Source organism: Copidosoma floridanum, unplaced genomic scaffold (genome assembly GCF_036245765.1).
Source record: "Copidosoma floridanum isolate Cflo_tuat_1 unplaced genomic scaffold, Cflo_Japanese_pri ptg000001l, whole genome shotgun sequence".
In the NCBI taxonomy this organism is placed as follows: Eukaryota; Metazoa; Arthropoda; class Insecta; order Hymenoptera; family Encyrtidae; genus Copidosoma; species Copidosoma floridanum.
Window position 1 is genome coordinate 12,171,712 of NW_028321878.1, and position 16,631 is coordinate 12,188,342.

Genomic DNA, 16,631 nt, shown 5'->3' on the forward strand with positions numbered 1-16,631 from the left:
CGTTCTTGTCTTTTTTTTTCATAACATGCCGCGATGAAAAAAAAAAAAAAGTATACGAAAATCCCACTTTCGAGCGCTGCACGATTAACCTCGATGATAAATGGTGGTAAGCCTTGATTTACGAAGCTTATTTTACTTTTGCAATCAAACGTGTGTGAAAATCCGTCGTCGCACGCAGCTGTGCGTAATACCAGTCGAAACACCAAAACAAGGTTTTTTCCTTCGCGTGCGTGATTTTGACCATCACTGTACGTATGTACATGTTAATATCGCGTGGGAAAATTTTTACCCAACTTCCATCGATAGAGTTAACACGTATGGTTAATTTACACTTGGATTGGCCAGTAATTTATTTCGGAAGACCCTCGCTACCCGAACGTCAGTGTAAGCGTGAAATTAGCCTTCAGTTTTTCCGAACGATAAAAAAAAAAAATACCTTTCGCAACGCAACGCGACGATGATGTATACATCCGACATAAAAAAACTCACTCACTACGGTAGTTTTTCTTGATCTCCTTCTTCAAAAGCTCTACCAGAGCCATATATGTGTGCGAGAGCTCGCAAGCAGCATCATCGAGTGCTATCGAGTAGACATATAGATACGTAGAGCGAAAATACGGGGGAAAAAAAATAAAAATACACGTATATACATGAAATACGGCAACGGCAACACCGATCGATCGACTCTCGAGTGCAGGTGTAGGTATACATAAATATATAAGGGCTCGCAGTGGCTACAATTATGGAGCTCCGGGGCGGTGCAATTTACTTGAGCTTTGCGAGCGAGCCCTGCTCTTGCCCTAACTTTTGCACGCGTCTAAGGGAACACAAACTCTCGGCCATATACGCGCCCTCGGTAAATTTCATTTAACCGGGGATGGAAAATTTGTGCTTTTACATCCCGTTTGAAGTACTCCTATACCGCGGATACTTTGAGACCCCTTTGTAACTTATGCGCGGAACGATTGTATTTTTTTTTTTTCTCGTCAATCAAACATGAGTTTAAAAATTTAAAAAAAAAAGTGTTGGCAAATAGTAAAAGCATCGCATCGAGAAGAGCAGCAGCTTGACACATTTTACCCGGCGAAAGTAAATTCATTAGATCTGCGTGCGAGCCTTGAATCTTGGTCCGTTTGTTTGTTTGTTTGCTCCTTTGTTAGCTCCCGGCCATTCATCGTGGCTCGAGAGCTGATACATATACATTCGTAGCATGTACGGGTGTAACATACACGTGCAGTATATGGCGAAACAACGAGTGCTTTTAGCGTAATTGGTTGTGTGGACTTTGGACCGTTTTTCAGTTTTCGTACTCGTTTGTTTCATTTGTGTCGTGTGCTGCTCAACGGGCAACTAAAAACCAAGTGCTTTGCAACGTTTGTGAAGATGTACCTGCTTGTGTACTAAGTATATACGTCGAGAAGAAGGGAGAAGTTGGTTCGTGATGTGTTGATTGAATAATACGCATGCCGATGGGCAGAGAAAAAATATATATATATATATTGTGCTTGAGTACGGCATAGATTCACGTGTGAGTGCGGATGAGCTGTAACTTTCAACATTGGGGGAAAATAATAGCAGGCAACCACAAGCAAAAGCCAAATCAACAGACGATGTGACTTACGGCGCTGACTTTGCGGACTTTGGTGGTAGTGGACGAGCTGACGTTGTAGTTGTTGCCGGATATTTTGACCCTGTGCTCGCTGATGGACTCGACCGAGCGGATGCTCATGCGTTCCTTGTTGTTGTCGTCGTTGCCCTTTTCCTGGCCGACGAACAGCTCGTAGCTGTGGCAGGAAAAGTCCGAGGGCGACTTGACGATACCGCTCGCGGCCACGGCGGCCGCCGCTCGAGCCTCCGCCTGGTCGGCCAACTTTTTCTCCTTCGCCAGCACCGCCTCCTCTGCTTCCTGGGGTTTTTTTTTTTTTTTTTTTAATTTACAACAACTAGCTTTTTTCGATCTTTGGGCCAGAGTATTTCAATTACCCACGAACAATAATTAATGCGCGGATCCTAGAGGTGAGTTTATGAATAGGGGAGAGGTAAATTAAGAACCATTTGGTGTTGTATTCCACGTTAGAGTGGGGGGGAAAAAAAAAATAAATCAGTAGGCAAAAACTTACCCTGATTGCCTGTTCTTCGGCCAACTCCTCCTCCTCGGCCTTCTTTTGCAACTCGTCGTACGACATCGCGACAATGGCGAGAATCAAGTTGACGAGGTAGAACGAGCCGAGGAATATGATGACGATGAAGAAGAGCATGTGCCAGGGCCCGGCAGATCTGAGTACCAGCTGGTAAAGGTTTTCCCAGTAATCCTGGGTCATCAGTCTAAAGGCGGACAAAAACGCCCAGCCAAAGGTGTCGAAGCTCGTGTACCCGTAGTTCGGATTGCCCCCGTAGCCTTGCAAGCACGTGTGATCCGGTGGACATTGCCTGGACACAAGAAACGATGAGGGTCATTTTCGTTTTCGCTTCCGTTTACCAACAATTTGCATATTTGGCATAGTGATGTTTCGACATGCGATACGTGGTTGTTTTGTTATTTGGACGAAAGTGTGCATAGCTTACCCAGCTCCGGACGAATTCCCGCACAGTGGATAATTTCCCGCGTCGTCCTTGCCATACCAATTAGCTGGATGGAATGCAAAATAATGGTCAATGTGTACCTTTTTGTAAATCTTGTTTAATTTTTTCATATTTAAATTAAAATAAGTTTTTTCAATTCGAATTCTTCAACTATTAGGGGCTGTGTATTTCTTATTTTGTATGGATGTAAATAAACTTTTTTTTTATCAACGAGAGATGGAGTATTTTTGTCATGATACCAATAAAATAAGTTTTTAAAATCTCAATCGAGAGGAAGTACAGCTGTGGAAATGGTAATAAATTGCTTACAAATATTATTTAGAAATGATGGTGTCGACTACTCACTTTCGTTACTGACAAATCTCTCCCAGTTCTCGTGGGTGCGATTACCCCATGAGCCGTCCTCGGGAAAATTCTTTATACACTTTTGCGTGAGCACCCCCATGTAAATCTGAAGGCCCATCAGCGCAAAGACGGAGAGGGAGAACATCGTTAGGATTATCACATCGCGTAGATTTTTCACTGACTCTATCACAGCACCGACAATAGTTTTAAGACCTTAAACAGAGCGAAATCAGCATGATGAGCTGCCAACGTTACCACTGGATAGCATTGTTTTCTTCTTTTTTTTTTTTTTTTTTTTTTTCCATTTCTTTATGTTGAATTGATAAACGAGGCGAAATAATCAAAAGTCATTCGGAGCTGCGGATATCCTGCCTAATGTTTCATCGCGTTCGATGATTATGATGTTTATTAATTTATTTTGGTCTTAGTTTGCAAGTCTGTATTGTATTTATTGAAATGTGCAATTTAAAATGGAAAGGAAGAAAACGTTTTTACTGTTACATTTGTTAACTTTTAGTATTGTCATTGTGTTAAGAAAGCGATTAATCGAAATTTTCACAATGTAATTGAAAGTCCTCAGTCGTTAAACATACAAACCTTAAAAAAATTATCGACTGCAATGAAGTTGACAAGTTAGATTCATATTGTTTCTGAGTGTACCTAACAATTGTTATATTATTTCGTGGACCAAATGTTGTTAACTAAGTGTATACACATAGAAAAGTGTGCAAAATAAAAAAAAAAAAAATTACAATTTACTCGTCAAAGATAAAAAATAAAACAAAACTTTTAATAAAGACATTTATATAGTTGTTTCAACGGCAAAGATCTATAGCTATGCCACTACTTTTTTTTTACTCAACCCCTTGATTATGGATTTTCATTTTTTTGTAGCGATATTTTTATCATTTTATATCTTTTGTTTATTTAAAACAATGACTGTCTTAAAATTAAAAAAAAATTGTATTGAATTGGGAAAATATCCATGACCAGAGGGTTGCATTTCTATTTATTTATTCTCTAATCTCTAAAGCATACCTGGTACAATAGCGACAGTCTTCAAGGCTCGGAGGACTCGAAATGTCCTGAGAGCGGCAAGGTTGCCTAGATCTATTCCCATCGTCACATAACTGCAATACACCCGAACATAACACACACATTACAGTGGTCAAAGAGGATACAGAGGAGTAGTAATAGAATTTTTTTTTTTTTGTTTCAATTTAAAAATTAAAAGGAAATCAATGGAAACAATAAAAATAAAAAAAATAAAGAATTAATGGAAAAAAAAAAAAAAATTAAAAACTTTATATTGAAACTGATAAAAAAATTAAATAAATAGACAAGTTGTTCGGAAAAAACTTTTCCTAAAAAATACGACCAATTATTAATTACTTTCGCTACGGTTGAACTAGTTTCCTAAATAAATATTAGTAAATATTAATATTAGAATGATATTAAATAGAAAAAAATGATAAATCATACAAACAAATTTTAATAAAAATTATATCATGATCGCAATAAAATTGCTTTACTGTCATCAATGTAATATATAGTGGGGGGGATATAATATAAGAACTAGTACTTCATGCAAATCGACGATAGTAATTAATATTACTCGAACTCTCAAATAAAAAAATAAGTGTAACTATATTAAAGTTTTTTTTTTCAAGTATCTATGATACATAAATAGTACTAAAAACTACTTTAATTTGTTCAAACGTATGTAGCTTCAAGCTTGCATGTCGATAATTTCGAGAAAGACAAGTTTAATTTCTCTGTTACGTATGTAGGTGAAACTGGCATACGAATGAACGGGTACTTCAATTTTTACTGTATCTGTTGTAACTATTCTAGTAAAATACTGTAAACATACGACGGTCATAAGAAAATACTGTAAAACATTATGAGTATGAATATATACTGTCTATTGTAAACTAAATTTGTATAGTATATCATTAAACTATGATCGTGTCGATCGATGTACTTATATATGTATGGTTTCTATGGTTGATCGTAACACGGGCAGAGCAATTTTTTCTCTCTCCGTTTGCACGTAGCTTTCGTCTACGTGTGTCAGCGCTGACTTACAACTACTGTTAATGAATAGTATACATACGACGCAGCTATCACGTGCGCGTTTGGGGGGCGAAGTTGCCCAGCGATTGGAGAAACTGATCAATTTGAATTTATGACGTAATCATGTAATGTACGGTTGTAGTAATGGTGTATAACAACACAAGAACAAATTTTGTACGAGATGGAAATAAGTGGATTTTTTAGTTACCGGAAAGAACAAGCCAAGTCGACGTGGGATAGCTGGGGTAGTTACTAATTTACCAACTGGTTACGCAATTCCTTGTATTGATTAAAAAAATAATGTCAATTTTTGCTACGCCTATTTTTTTTTTTTTTTTTTTTTTTTTTTTTTTTTTTTTTTTTTTTTTTTTTTTTTTTCTTTATAATAATAATACAGTGAAATTTGTAGTCTTCTACAAGGTTTGGAGTTTAAAATTATGATGCTATGGTATATGTTACAGTGAAAATGAACGATGACTGTGCGCGGTTATTAAAAAAAAAAAGAAATATGTGTACAAGTACTCTAGATACTTTTATGAATTTTAATGTACCAAAGTTTACTGTTGGTTATAATTTACAACCATACAATATTAATAGTAATAGAATTTTAGAAAAATAAAAGTACAACATTTTTATCAATCAATTTAAATAAATATATAGCAGATAAAACAAGTTGGCTTCAAAAATAGGTAGCGAAAGTGCGATGAAAAAAAAAGATAAAAAAAGATCCATTTCAGGTGTATAATCAGCGAAAGAGAGTTATTGATCTTTGTATTGTAGTCTGTTATAATGCCACGGAGCAGCACAACTTCGCCTCGCAAATGCGCGCACACTCGGCGTTAGCGCCCCGTTAAAATAATGTCAATGAAGACTTGGTGGTGTTATCATCACTGAAGTCTGATACTGCTATGACTGTTTTTTCTCTTTTTGCTCGTGGCAAAAGTGAACATGTAGGAATAACCGCATCGAGAAAATAATCATAATTATACAATAGTTTTTTTTTTTTTTTTTTTTTTTTTTGCTCTATAAACTAAGATTTTATTTGTAAATTTTTTAAAAGCTAATATATTATTCTAATCGCCCGTTTTTGCATTATTACACTACATTAAGAATGCTACACGAATGAACATTAATTTCTCTAAGAGATCTGTCTCTATACGTAAAAATCGTTAATTATTTTTTTTTTTTTTAATAAAAATATGATTTCATCGACACAAAAAAAAAAAAAAAAAAAAAAAAAAAATTGATAGCAGATCAATGAAAAATAATCAAACAAAATAATACACTCCGTCGATCTAACTAATGACAGACATGTAATAATAACGTTTCACATTTAAACGTAACAAGTATAGTAGAAAAAATATTTGTTGATATCATACACTCTGATCTCGAGAGAGTGTGTCTGTGTGTTATCCTTTCGACACTCCAATTATACGCTACGTTATATGCGGAGAGGGGGGAAGGAGAGCTCCGTCAGTTCTAGTTCGGTAAAATTATCAATTAGACAGTAAATATCAGTAGTGGTGGTATAGTTTATTTAAACGATTATTCATGATGATAATGATGATGATTGCGATATTTATATAGCATTGAAAAATATAAAATATTAACTTTTACAATGAAAAAAGTTAAATGAAGTCTCTCGCACTTGAAGTGCACGTGGTGTGAGAGTGTGTTGTTCGACAAAACGTATATACAATGGCGTTACAAGCCGTAATCCAAAAATACTAATACTCGACAGTCGCTGAGTTTCGTTGAAAAATATTTTATTGTCGATAAGTGAATCAAGAGCGAGAGTCGAGATTTGATAATAGATCGGTAAATATATCGTTTGTACAAATATATACGTATAACAATATTGTGTGATCACGTAATATTATACGTATGATTCGAAGAAAATAGTTGATATAAATATGTAAGTACTCACGCTAAAGCTATAACTACGAAGTCGAGCCAATTCCATGCGTCCCTAAGATAGGTAAAAGGCTGCAAAATGAAACCCCTCGCCATCACCTTAACGGCGGACTCGAATGTGTAGATGCCCGTAAATATGACTCTGAAACCACACGAAGCCAGGAATAAATATACATTACGTAACGAGTACGTGATCAGTCATGGCTACACTTTATTTATTCGTTTTTTTTTTTTTTTTTTTTTTTTTCCCCAATATGTAGCACACGTACACCATTTACCCATCGGTATGCCGCACGTGACCAACACGTCTGGAGAGCTTTGGAACTTGTAAATAATACACGCGCAGATACTTACTCCCATAAAATATGCCAGAACTCTATATATACACCTGAAATGTATGCGAAACTTTTTTCTTATTTTTTCACTCGAAAATTTATATTTTTAATCCACAGCGCAGTAAAGTTCGTTGACCCACGAAGCGGTTAAAATCAAACGGATCAAAAAGATAAATTTATTTTTGGCCATCAGTAGCAACGCCGTACTCGCCGATCGATACAACGTCCATCATCGTTACCCAACGTAAATTTATCCGGCACAGGTAAGAATTGATATTAATTACACGTCAAAGGGAAGGGATTGTCGTGACGTTATAGTTCTGAATTATTAATCCGCGAATAAACAGGTGGTTCTACCAACGTATACATGTGTGTGGATCGAGCGAGTTTTTGCTCCGTCACTCCTGGGGCTACACGAAAAAAGAGAAAATAAAAGCTCTTTGTGTCGTTAATGTATTTATACTCTAGGCGAAACGATCGCGTTGGTAATGAAAAAAGACAAGGGTGCTCGTTGGACGCGACGAAAATTAAGCCGGTTGGATAAAGATTACGGGGGAAAAGTAGAGCAAACGCGCCCTTTTTTTTTCTTTCTTTTACATCACAATCACGCAGTCATTATTAATTTCCTGAACAGACCGCCGCTTCGACATCGTCTTGCAGATATATACGAAAATGTGCCCATACATTAATATAGTAAAGCGAGAAAAAGTATATACTCACTCGGTGGATTCGACGGTGGGCGTCGTGGGCATGATCATGAGTATGCAGTTAACCAAAATGGTAGTAATGATGAAGAGAGAGAAAAGGGGATGGACCAGTATGTAGATGGCCACCCGCCTGATTGGATTAAAGGGATCGAGGAACCACAGGGCGTCCGTCGCGGAGAACCTGAATATGTCCTTGCCCTTGCTGATGACCACGAATGTCTGGAATGGATAAAGGCGCGGTATTAACAATTGAAGCTGTGGTGTGCATCATCTCTCGATTGACACTCAATTGGTGGTACACCTATGGTTTTATCAATCAACGCGAGCGTATCTCGGGTAAATTCGGCCTCAGATGTAAAAATAAAAATACACAAACTGCAATGCTCTCCTTATATATTTAATACCAAGGTAGTAGCGTTGATCGATTGCTGCGAAGCTTATATATATTTACATATGTATATATATACAGTGACGACTCGCAAAAGTAACGTGTGTACGGCCAATTTGTGTGCTTCAAGGCTGATGAGAATTACACGCGCACCCCGTGTTTTTATTCGTATGGGTTTGCATGTACGCAGCGGACAATCAAAATGGATTTTCCAATGCATATACATACATACGACGCGAAAAGATGTTGGTTGAGATAAAGCTTTTGCATAAAACACGAAAATAGCTGCTGCTGCTGCTGCAGTAGCGACAACAACAACGTGTCGAAGGACACGGTAGAGTAAGTATAGACGTGTTATATGATTGGGTTGTGGTAGCGCGAGCGGAGCTTACCGTTTGATTATGGTAAAAAGAATCAATATCTTCAAGAGGTACGGAGGCCAGCTCGGGGGGAAAGTCGTTGTGCATTCGGACCGGGAGGGGACCTCCTTGCTCGAACATCGGGTCCGGCTGTGGACCCTCGTCCTCGTCGTCTTCGTCATATCGAATCTACGAAAGATACACACCCACGTATTACTAATTTGTTTGCAGATTTTTTTTTTTTTTTTTTTTTTCATAAGAAGCTTTTTTTATCAAAAGTCGTATAGTCGAGAGAAACGGGGACGAACACGAGATGCCGAGCTCGCTGTCTGCGGTATACATGCCTTTTTTTATCTTTGTTCAGTGTACGCAGTAGCCCTTTGCATGTGTGCGCTGTACCCGGCATTTTATGAAAAGCTAAGGCTGGTAAAACACTCGAGGTCGAGCGGACAGCAAGAGATTTGGAATTTTTTTTTTTTTCCTTAATTTGAAGAAAAAATACAGAAATTGGTATTGTTAATATTTTTCATAGTTTGTCGAATTTTTTTATTTTATTTAAGTTATTTAAGTGTTATGCAGACTCAGGTGAGTCTTAAGTATGACTTTTGTAAATACTTGTTTATTATTATTATTATTATTTTTTTTTTCGTACCTGTCAATGATGCGATGGGCTACTGCTAAGAACAATAACGAACTCGGCGTACGATTTTATCGTGTTTTTGTGGCTCCTCGCCGTTACTTTGATAAAAAAAAAAAAAAAAAAAAAAAAAAAAAAAAGAAAAAAAATCTAGACTAAACCTAAGATTTTACACGATGCAACTGCGTGAGCAGTGTCAATAAAATAATTTAACCAAGGCGCTTGAACTGAAAATTTACGTTCTTCGGCTGATTGCCTTTTTTTTTCTCTCAAACTCAATCACCGCAATAAAGTTCGAGTTAAAGCGCCTCTTTGAATTAAAGTTCTTAATAAATGCGTAAAAAATCAGTGTATTTTCTTTATTAAATCACCTTAGTTAGTAAGTATAGAAAGTGTGAATTATATATATTTTTTTCAATTTCAAAATATAGTCGATTCCATACGAAGCGTGTGAGTTGATAAATTGTTAGTATTACAAAAGTTGAGAAAGTAATCAATTATATGCATGACTTTAATAGTTAGTGGCTTATCGAGATAAAAAAAAAGATTTATCAAAGTAGTGTGAGTTACTTCGGAATATTTTGATAGTAATAAAGTATGATTAATTAAGTATCAAAATAAGCATATAAATTATGTTAAATTAGTATGACGTGGTATCAAGCAAGTGTGAAACTTTAATAAGTTACGTCGAAAAAATATTTTCTTCGTATTTAATGAAAAATAAGCAGACCTGTCCAAAACCGAGATTGAAATGCAGAAACTAATGTCCTACTTTATTTTAAATTGTTTAATTTTTTCCAACTTAGTGCATCTAGATGTTTCAATTCCAACTGAAATAAAACTTTTTTGAACCCGAATCAAATCAATCATCCATCCAATTGGTTAAGCTTATTTATAATAATAATAAAAAAAAAAGAACTCAAGACTATTTGATCAATTGATAATCAATTTAGTATATATATATTGAATATTTTAATAGTTGGAAAAAAATCAATAAAAAAAGTATTAGCCGATTCGTGGACAGCTCTGCAAATAAGCAATGTTTTTTTGTTTTTTTTTCAAAATATTTTTTTTCCTCAAATATCTACGTTAACAGCATGAATAATCATATTTTTCTCGCGCAATCGATGAATTGGAAAAAACGTAAGGATAAACACTTCAATCAAAATTTCACGCAATGGACACGAAAAAAACTGCTCAAACGTTATATGTACGCACGTCAATGTCGATGTCACGATTTTGAAATGAATGTGTGTTTACGAAATATTAATTATGTTATGTTGTCGCTGTACATACGTGTATACAAACACATTTTTTTACTCATTTTTAATTTAGTATGTCTAAAAAAACACTCGACTATTCTAATGTATATATAAATAAAATATAGTAAATAATCCACTATCTAAATATCTAATCTGTATGAGAATACGGTAAAACTGAAACGAAGAATTGATCGCTAAAATAGGTATAGGTAACAATATCTTCTTCATTTCATTTTTTTTTTTTTTTTTTTTTTTTTCAATTGATCATTGTTTCATCTTGCCGACACTACTTTCAATTACGTGCGTGCTAAAATATACATAACGTATATATATAATATAATACCTGTCTGAACTATCTATTTTCTATGTCATGTGAAATACATATGCGATAAATATAAGGTTCGTGTACAACGTTTGCGTGTGTGTTAATAGTAATTACCTTGGGAGCAATAGTTAGTTGAGAAATTATTTTTAAAGGAGCAGATGGAGAAGATGAAGGAAAAAAATTTTGGGTTGTAAAAATAAAAAACTATCGACGACAGGAACATCTATAGATCTATATGTAATAATGAGGTGTTACTTGTAATGTTACATTCCAGTTCCACAGTGTACAGAGTTAATAAGAATAGTTAGGAGAAGAATACACAAGAGACAGCTAGGAAAGGTAAAAGCTCATTTTACGTTAACCGCACACGCCGTTATAACCAAAGCTCAAACCTACATTGTTACAGCACTAAAAAGCAAAAAAGCCACTCAGAAGCAATTTTTGTTTATTTTGCCAGCCCTTAGCGATTAAGAGAGGTGCATTAGCTTTACAGTGTTTTTTTTCTTTCGTATTAAAAAGACCGACTCAATGTATGTATACAATCTCAATGTGCTTAACAAAAATGTGTATTTTTTATTGAGATTTTCAGTTTATACTTATTTTTTTATTTTTTTTATTTTTTTAATGTAGAGAAATAATTCTGATGACTAGAAAATTGTCAGACATTTAAATATCAAAAAAAGAACTGTTTGTAACTAGGTTACAATATTATTTTTAAGATCGTAGTAAGAAATGACTAAAAAAATTTTAATGCATTGCATCGGCCATTTCCAATAAGTTCACGTTATAAGCTGCTCATGTAAAGTAAAAATAAAAATTTACATATATAAAATAGCAAAAGATGCACAGCATGAAGTCAAAAAGGAAAAGCGTGACGTACTCATTATAAAATTAAAGAAAAGTAAAAATAAAAAAACAATTTCGATCAGATGGACTAGCAGCTTTTTTAATGGTTACTTAGCACACACGTGTGGCAACATCTTACTTCTTTTTTCTTTTTCTTCCGTCCATAACCCGTCTGAAATTGGAGAAATGAGAACAAAGTCGTTACATAAAATATAGAAAAACACACATAGAGGCAAAAAAAAAAGAAACAGCGATGATAACATTTTTTTCTTATCACTTAAATATATATATCTATGTATTTTTTGTAATATAGCATGAGAAAGATGATAGAGAGCAGTCGAAGGATGAAAAATGACATTTAAACATAATAATTTACATAATTAAGATACAGTAAGACACAAAATAAATTTAACATAAATGTCAGAGCAATGTATATTCATCCGTCGCAACGTTTTATAACATCTAATTTTAACTAGAGTAATATTTTTGTGCCTCGGGCAATGGATTTCCTCCAGTAAACATAAATGTTTAATGTACATTTTTTGAAATTAAATTTGAAAACGTTATAAATATAAATCAAACAATTTTTTGCAAAACTCTATTGAACGCTTATTTGTCAAGCGAATCGAGTGAAAATTAATTATTATAGCACAAAATCATTACACTTTTATATATAATATAAAAAAAAGTTAATTAGAGTTAAAAAACTTTAACAAAACATAATTTAATTTAAAAGAGAAAAACCTTTATCGAAGCATAAAAAACTTTGCTGTCATAAAATACATTTTATACAGACAGAATAGAATAGACACATCAATGGAAATTCTACATTGATATATAGCTCCAAAAGGCACGTTATAATATACAGCTACACACACACGTTCAGGTTATAATAGATACAAAGATATCGCGAACCAAGATTAGTTGCGCAATAAACATGTATTTGAAGTAACACACGCTGAATAGAAGTTAAGGGAGTTTTGTACTGTGTGTATACATCACATTAAAATTATATAGGATACTATAAAAGTATACAGGAAAAACAAAAATTTAGATTATTTGATTTCAATCGGATTTGATATTTTTGTGACATTCGTCACGCGTGTGGCACAACGATAATTGTATCACATAGTACACACACGTATATTTATATTTGTCGCAAACCATATGGTCTTACTTTTCATGGGCTGTACTGTGTTTTATGTTCGAAGGCAAAATATACCAGAACAATTTGTTTTACAACTGTTACTAAGAATAAAACTAGAATACTTTATTGACTCATATAAAGCAACTTTATGTATTGTAAGAAATAAAACATAAAAAGTCAATGAAGACTCGCAATTTCTGAAATTTTTTTATTTATTTACCCTCCCTTATATTCGATATAAATTGTTTGCATAAATTTTATTATTCATCATGATTTAGGAACGAAAAAAAAACGATACCAAATTTTGTCAAAACCATTAAAACTAATCGAAAACTAATACGGATAAATTAACGCGAGCAACAATTTTTTCTTTATTCAATTACATATAAATAGTATGAAAGACCTAAAAAAAACATGAAAAATGTAAACAGTTTTCAATTTACCGAAAAAAATGAAGCACAAATAAAAAATCTCAGTACGGAGACGCAGTGAGTTTATCAAGTAAATGACTCTGCCTTGGTTCTTTTGATCCAAAGGTTGTGTGCACGCGTGTTGTAAAAGTCCAATCAAGAGCCGACACAATAACGTTTAATCAGCTTACTGGGGCGCGACTCTGCATTATTCAGCCTTTCCTCCCTTGGCAGCAGTGGCCAGAGCTACTATGGCTCGACTTTTACAAGCTCAGCCCTTGTACCATGTAAACGCAGTGTGTGAGTGTGTGTGTGTGTGTGAGAGAGGGAAAAAAAGATAATGGATAGCAACGTAAATTATACGATGCTATAGGCCCAGATTTTAAATTAACCCTGTTGCCGACGGGATTCCACCACGAGAAACTTGTACTGTAGTGTTTTAACAATTTTGCTTTTTTTGTTTCATTAAACACGTTAAAGTACTTGAACACAAAAGGGTTTATAATAAATTAAATATCTGTACACCTTATTTTTAATAATGTCCTCTTGAAATGTAACGAGCTATTGTACACTCGTGTATGAATGTCATTTTTAAAAAATTATTACTTTTAATTATTAGTGAAACAAAGTAATATCTTTTGCAAATATCAAAAACACGTCTAATAATTTATATAATTTGCAACGTGCGATGTAGTGTTCAATAATTTTTTGTTCAGGAATTAAAAAAAACAAATAAATAAATAAATAAAACACTTTTTTTACACGCAAACAAACATAAACACAGTAATTACACAATTAATGCATGAGACATCGAGGTGCTTTCGTGTGTTACGTTATGAATCTTAATAACAACAGTTAGGAGAAGAGAAGTGGTTTTACCTTACACACATTTAACGAAAATTAAAAAAAAAATAAATAAATAAAAAAGAGAAACATTCCTTTCCAACAACATTGAAAGTGTATCGAAATGAAAAAACTTTTTGTCCCGCATGATTACACGATTCGATGCTATTTGTTTGCTCGTTCCTTTCCACGTTGAAAATCAGAACTGCGCACAGTAATAAAAAACCATGATGAGCCCAGTTTAAATTTTTCACCAAGACAGTGAGTGACAAATTCATTCTCAGAAAAAAAAAAAAAAATGCCCCAAGGCTTTTTCTCGGTCGAATTTCCGCGAATGCAAAAGTAAAATGCGCGCTCTCACCTTCCGCCTCGCGCATACGTATGCTACGTACTACACGGTGACCTCACCCCGAAAAAAACGAAGCCGCATTGCAGTTTCCGGGCGTTCGTTGCCGTTTGAAACGCGCGCGCGCCACTTTCTTACCTTATCTTGGTGTGGCTACATTTTCAAAAAACTATTTCGCCCCTTCTTTTTTCGCGTACCACGATATGGTAAACGTTTTAAGATTCATTTTGTTTTTTCATGTTCTTATTATTGCTCTCTTTTTTTTATATTACACGACCAAGCTTAAACTTTTTTGAAAACATTATTTTTTACTCGAAACCGTATTTTCTTCGCTAATGAACAAACGGTTATTCCTTTGTTCATTGCTCAAAAGAAAGAGTGATTTGTTAAATCAATGAGAGCATCCATCAGTTATTTACAATGATGTTCTACAATTTAATGTGTTTATAAAGATAAAAATCTTTAAAATGAGTCAAAAAACATACTTCTACGGGCGAAAGTTCTCAGTCGCTTCGAATGCATCAATTATCTACCGATCGATATTACAATACAAGATCATCACTTTGAAAAAGCGAGGATACTGTAAAATTTTATCGCCACGGAGTTTTTTTTTCCTAATTTGCCAACTCGATACGCCGATGGCAATTGGAAAATTTTAATTAAAAACTTGATTGCATCGGAAAGTCTGAGGCTTCGCAAGCGCGGCCAGAAGTTTCGAAACATTACGAAACGACTCGACTTTCGCGACCATTCACCGCAGCATAACGTACACGTAATGTGTATCGACAAAAATGCATTGCACAATCGCACTCACACTTGGAAACTTGGCTCAAACACTTTAGTCCTGAAAAAACGGCAGTTAGTAACACGTTTTTGTGAAAAATGTGGATTTTGTCTTATAATGTTATGAAAATAAAGGAAAAAAGTGAACTTGACCCACGGAAGGATATTGAACGGCTTTGCGTTACATAATGCCAGTGGATGAGAGGGAGGGTGCGCACTCCTTCTATCTCTCATTGGTGTGTACACGTACAGCAGGAAAATCGAAGGGGATGCCCAACGATCGGGATAAAGAATTAGGGAGAATTGGCCCAGTCTCGGAGGAAGGGATGGCTCGTGCGTGATCTTACCTCGCCTTCGGCTCGTTTTTTCTCGAGCTCTTTTTGCTTAGCAAGTTCCTCGGCAATGCGAACCTCGATCGCTGCTAGTGATTCCCGCGTGAACGGACGGAACAAACTGCGTTCTTCCTCTGATATAGAGCCAGAATCTTGGGACATTGTCTAGGCTGCACACGACTAAGCAACCTTCCTGCAAACAAACGTTGGGGGAGGATTTTTTAATCACGTGCGTTACACATGCTTGTGTACAAGCTTTAACCAACAACAACAACAACAACAAAAACCAAATGTTTGCCAGCTTTGCTCGAGAATCTCAAGTGTATTAAAAATTCGAATACACAAGCCAAGTGTACTAAATCTATGTATTTATCATACAAGTTTTTTTTTTCTTCAAGCAGTTAAATTGTTGTTGTTGTTTTGTTTCATTACTACGATAATGCAGATGAAAAAATATCGGATCGGCAAATAACGAGGAATAATTGCAAATATTACGAGTTAAACGTAATTCATACAAATTCAGTAGTATGTATCACATTTTGGTCAGACATCTCCCTCACATGTAGTGTCTAAAGAAGAAAAGAAACATGACTTACAAATTAAAATGAACAATTGGAACTATAACGAACAAAAAAAGAATATTAAGAAATCAGTAGTGCAAATCAAAGTTTGGTCAGACATTTTACATTTACATAGCGTCGATGATATTTTCGTCAATTAACTCATCAAGATTTCATTTAATTGTAATCGCGAATCCATAATGAATCCAGAATAATAAATAAAGAAAAATAATTGCATGTAGATTAAAAAGCAGTAGTACAGGAGAACATTTGATCAGGCATTCCACGTTTAAATAGTATTAATGTTATACGGGGACAATTTATATTTTTATTCTTATATAGTTTTCAGTGCGTAAAAAAATAAATTAAATTTTTAAGTTGCAAATATTACGAGTAAAAATCGAATGACATGAAATCAGTAGTACAGACCCGT

The 16,631-nt window shown here is 34.7% G+C and overlaps 1 protein-coding gene across 2 annotated transcripts in view; it reads right to left on the minus strand.

The window, feature by feature from the left end:
* The window catches only part of para (sodium voltage-gated channel paralytic), a 75,314-nt gene that overhangs the window by 23,351 nt on the left and 35,332 nt on the right, over positions 1-16,631 (minus strand). For both annotated transcript variants that reach the window (XM_089594418.1, XM_089594423.1), the window contains exons 4-13: positions 15,654-15,831; positions 11,917-11,949; positions 8,741-8,896; positions 7,974-8,179; positions 6,932-7,060; positions 3,967-4,058; positions 2,929-3,141; positions 2,566-2,629; positions 2,121-2,430; positions 1,622-1,906 (exon numbers count right to left, since the gene is read on the minus strand). In XM_089594418.1, the coding sequence (XP_089450544.1) occupies positions 1,622-1,906; positions 2,121-2,430; positions 2,566-2,629; positions 2,929-3,141; positions 3,967-4,058; positions 6,932-7,060; positions 7,974-8,179; positions 8,741-8,896; positions 11,917-11,949; positions 15,654-15,800 (1,635 nt within the window). In that variant the 5' untranslated portion in view covers positions 15,801-15,831. The remainder of the gene's footprint in view (positions 1-1,621; positions 1,907-2,120; positions 2,431-2,565; positions 2,630-2,928; positions 3,142-3,966; positions 4,059-6,931; positions 7,061-7,973; positions 8,180-8,740; positions 8,897-11,916; positions 11,950-15,653; positions 15,832-16,631) is intronic.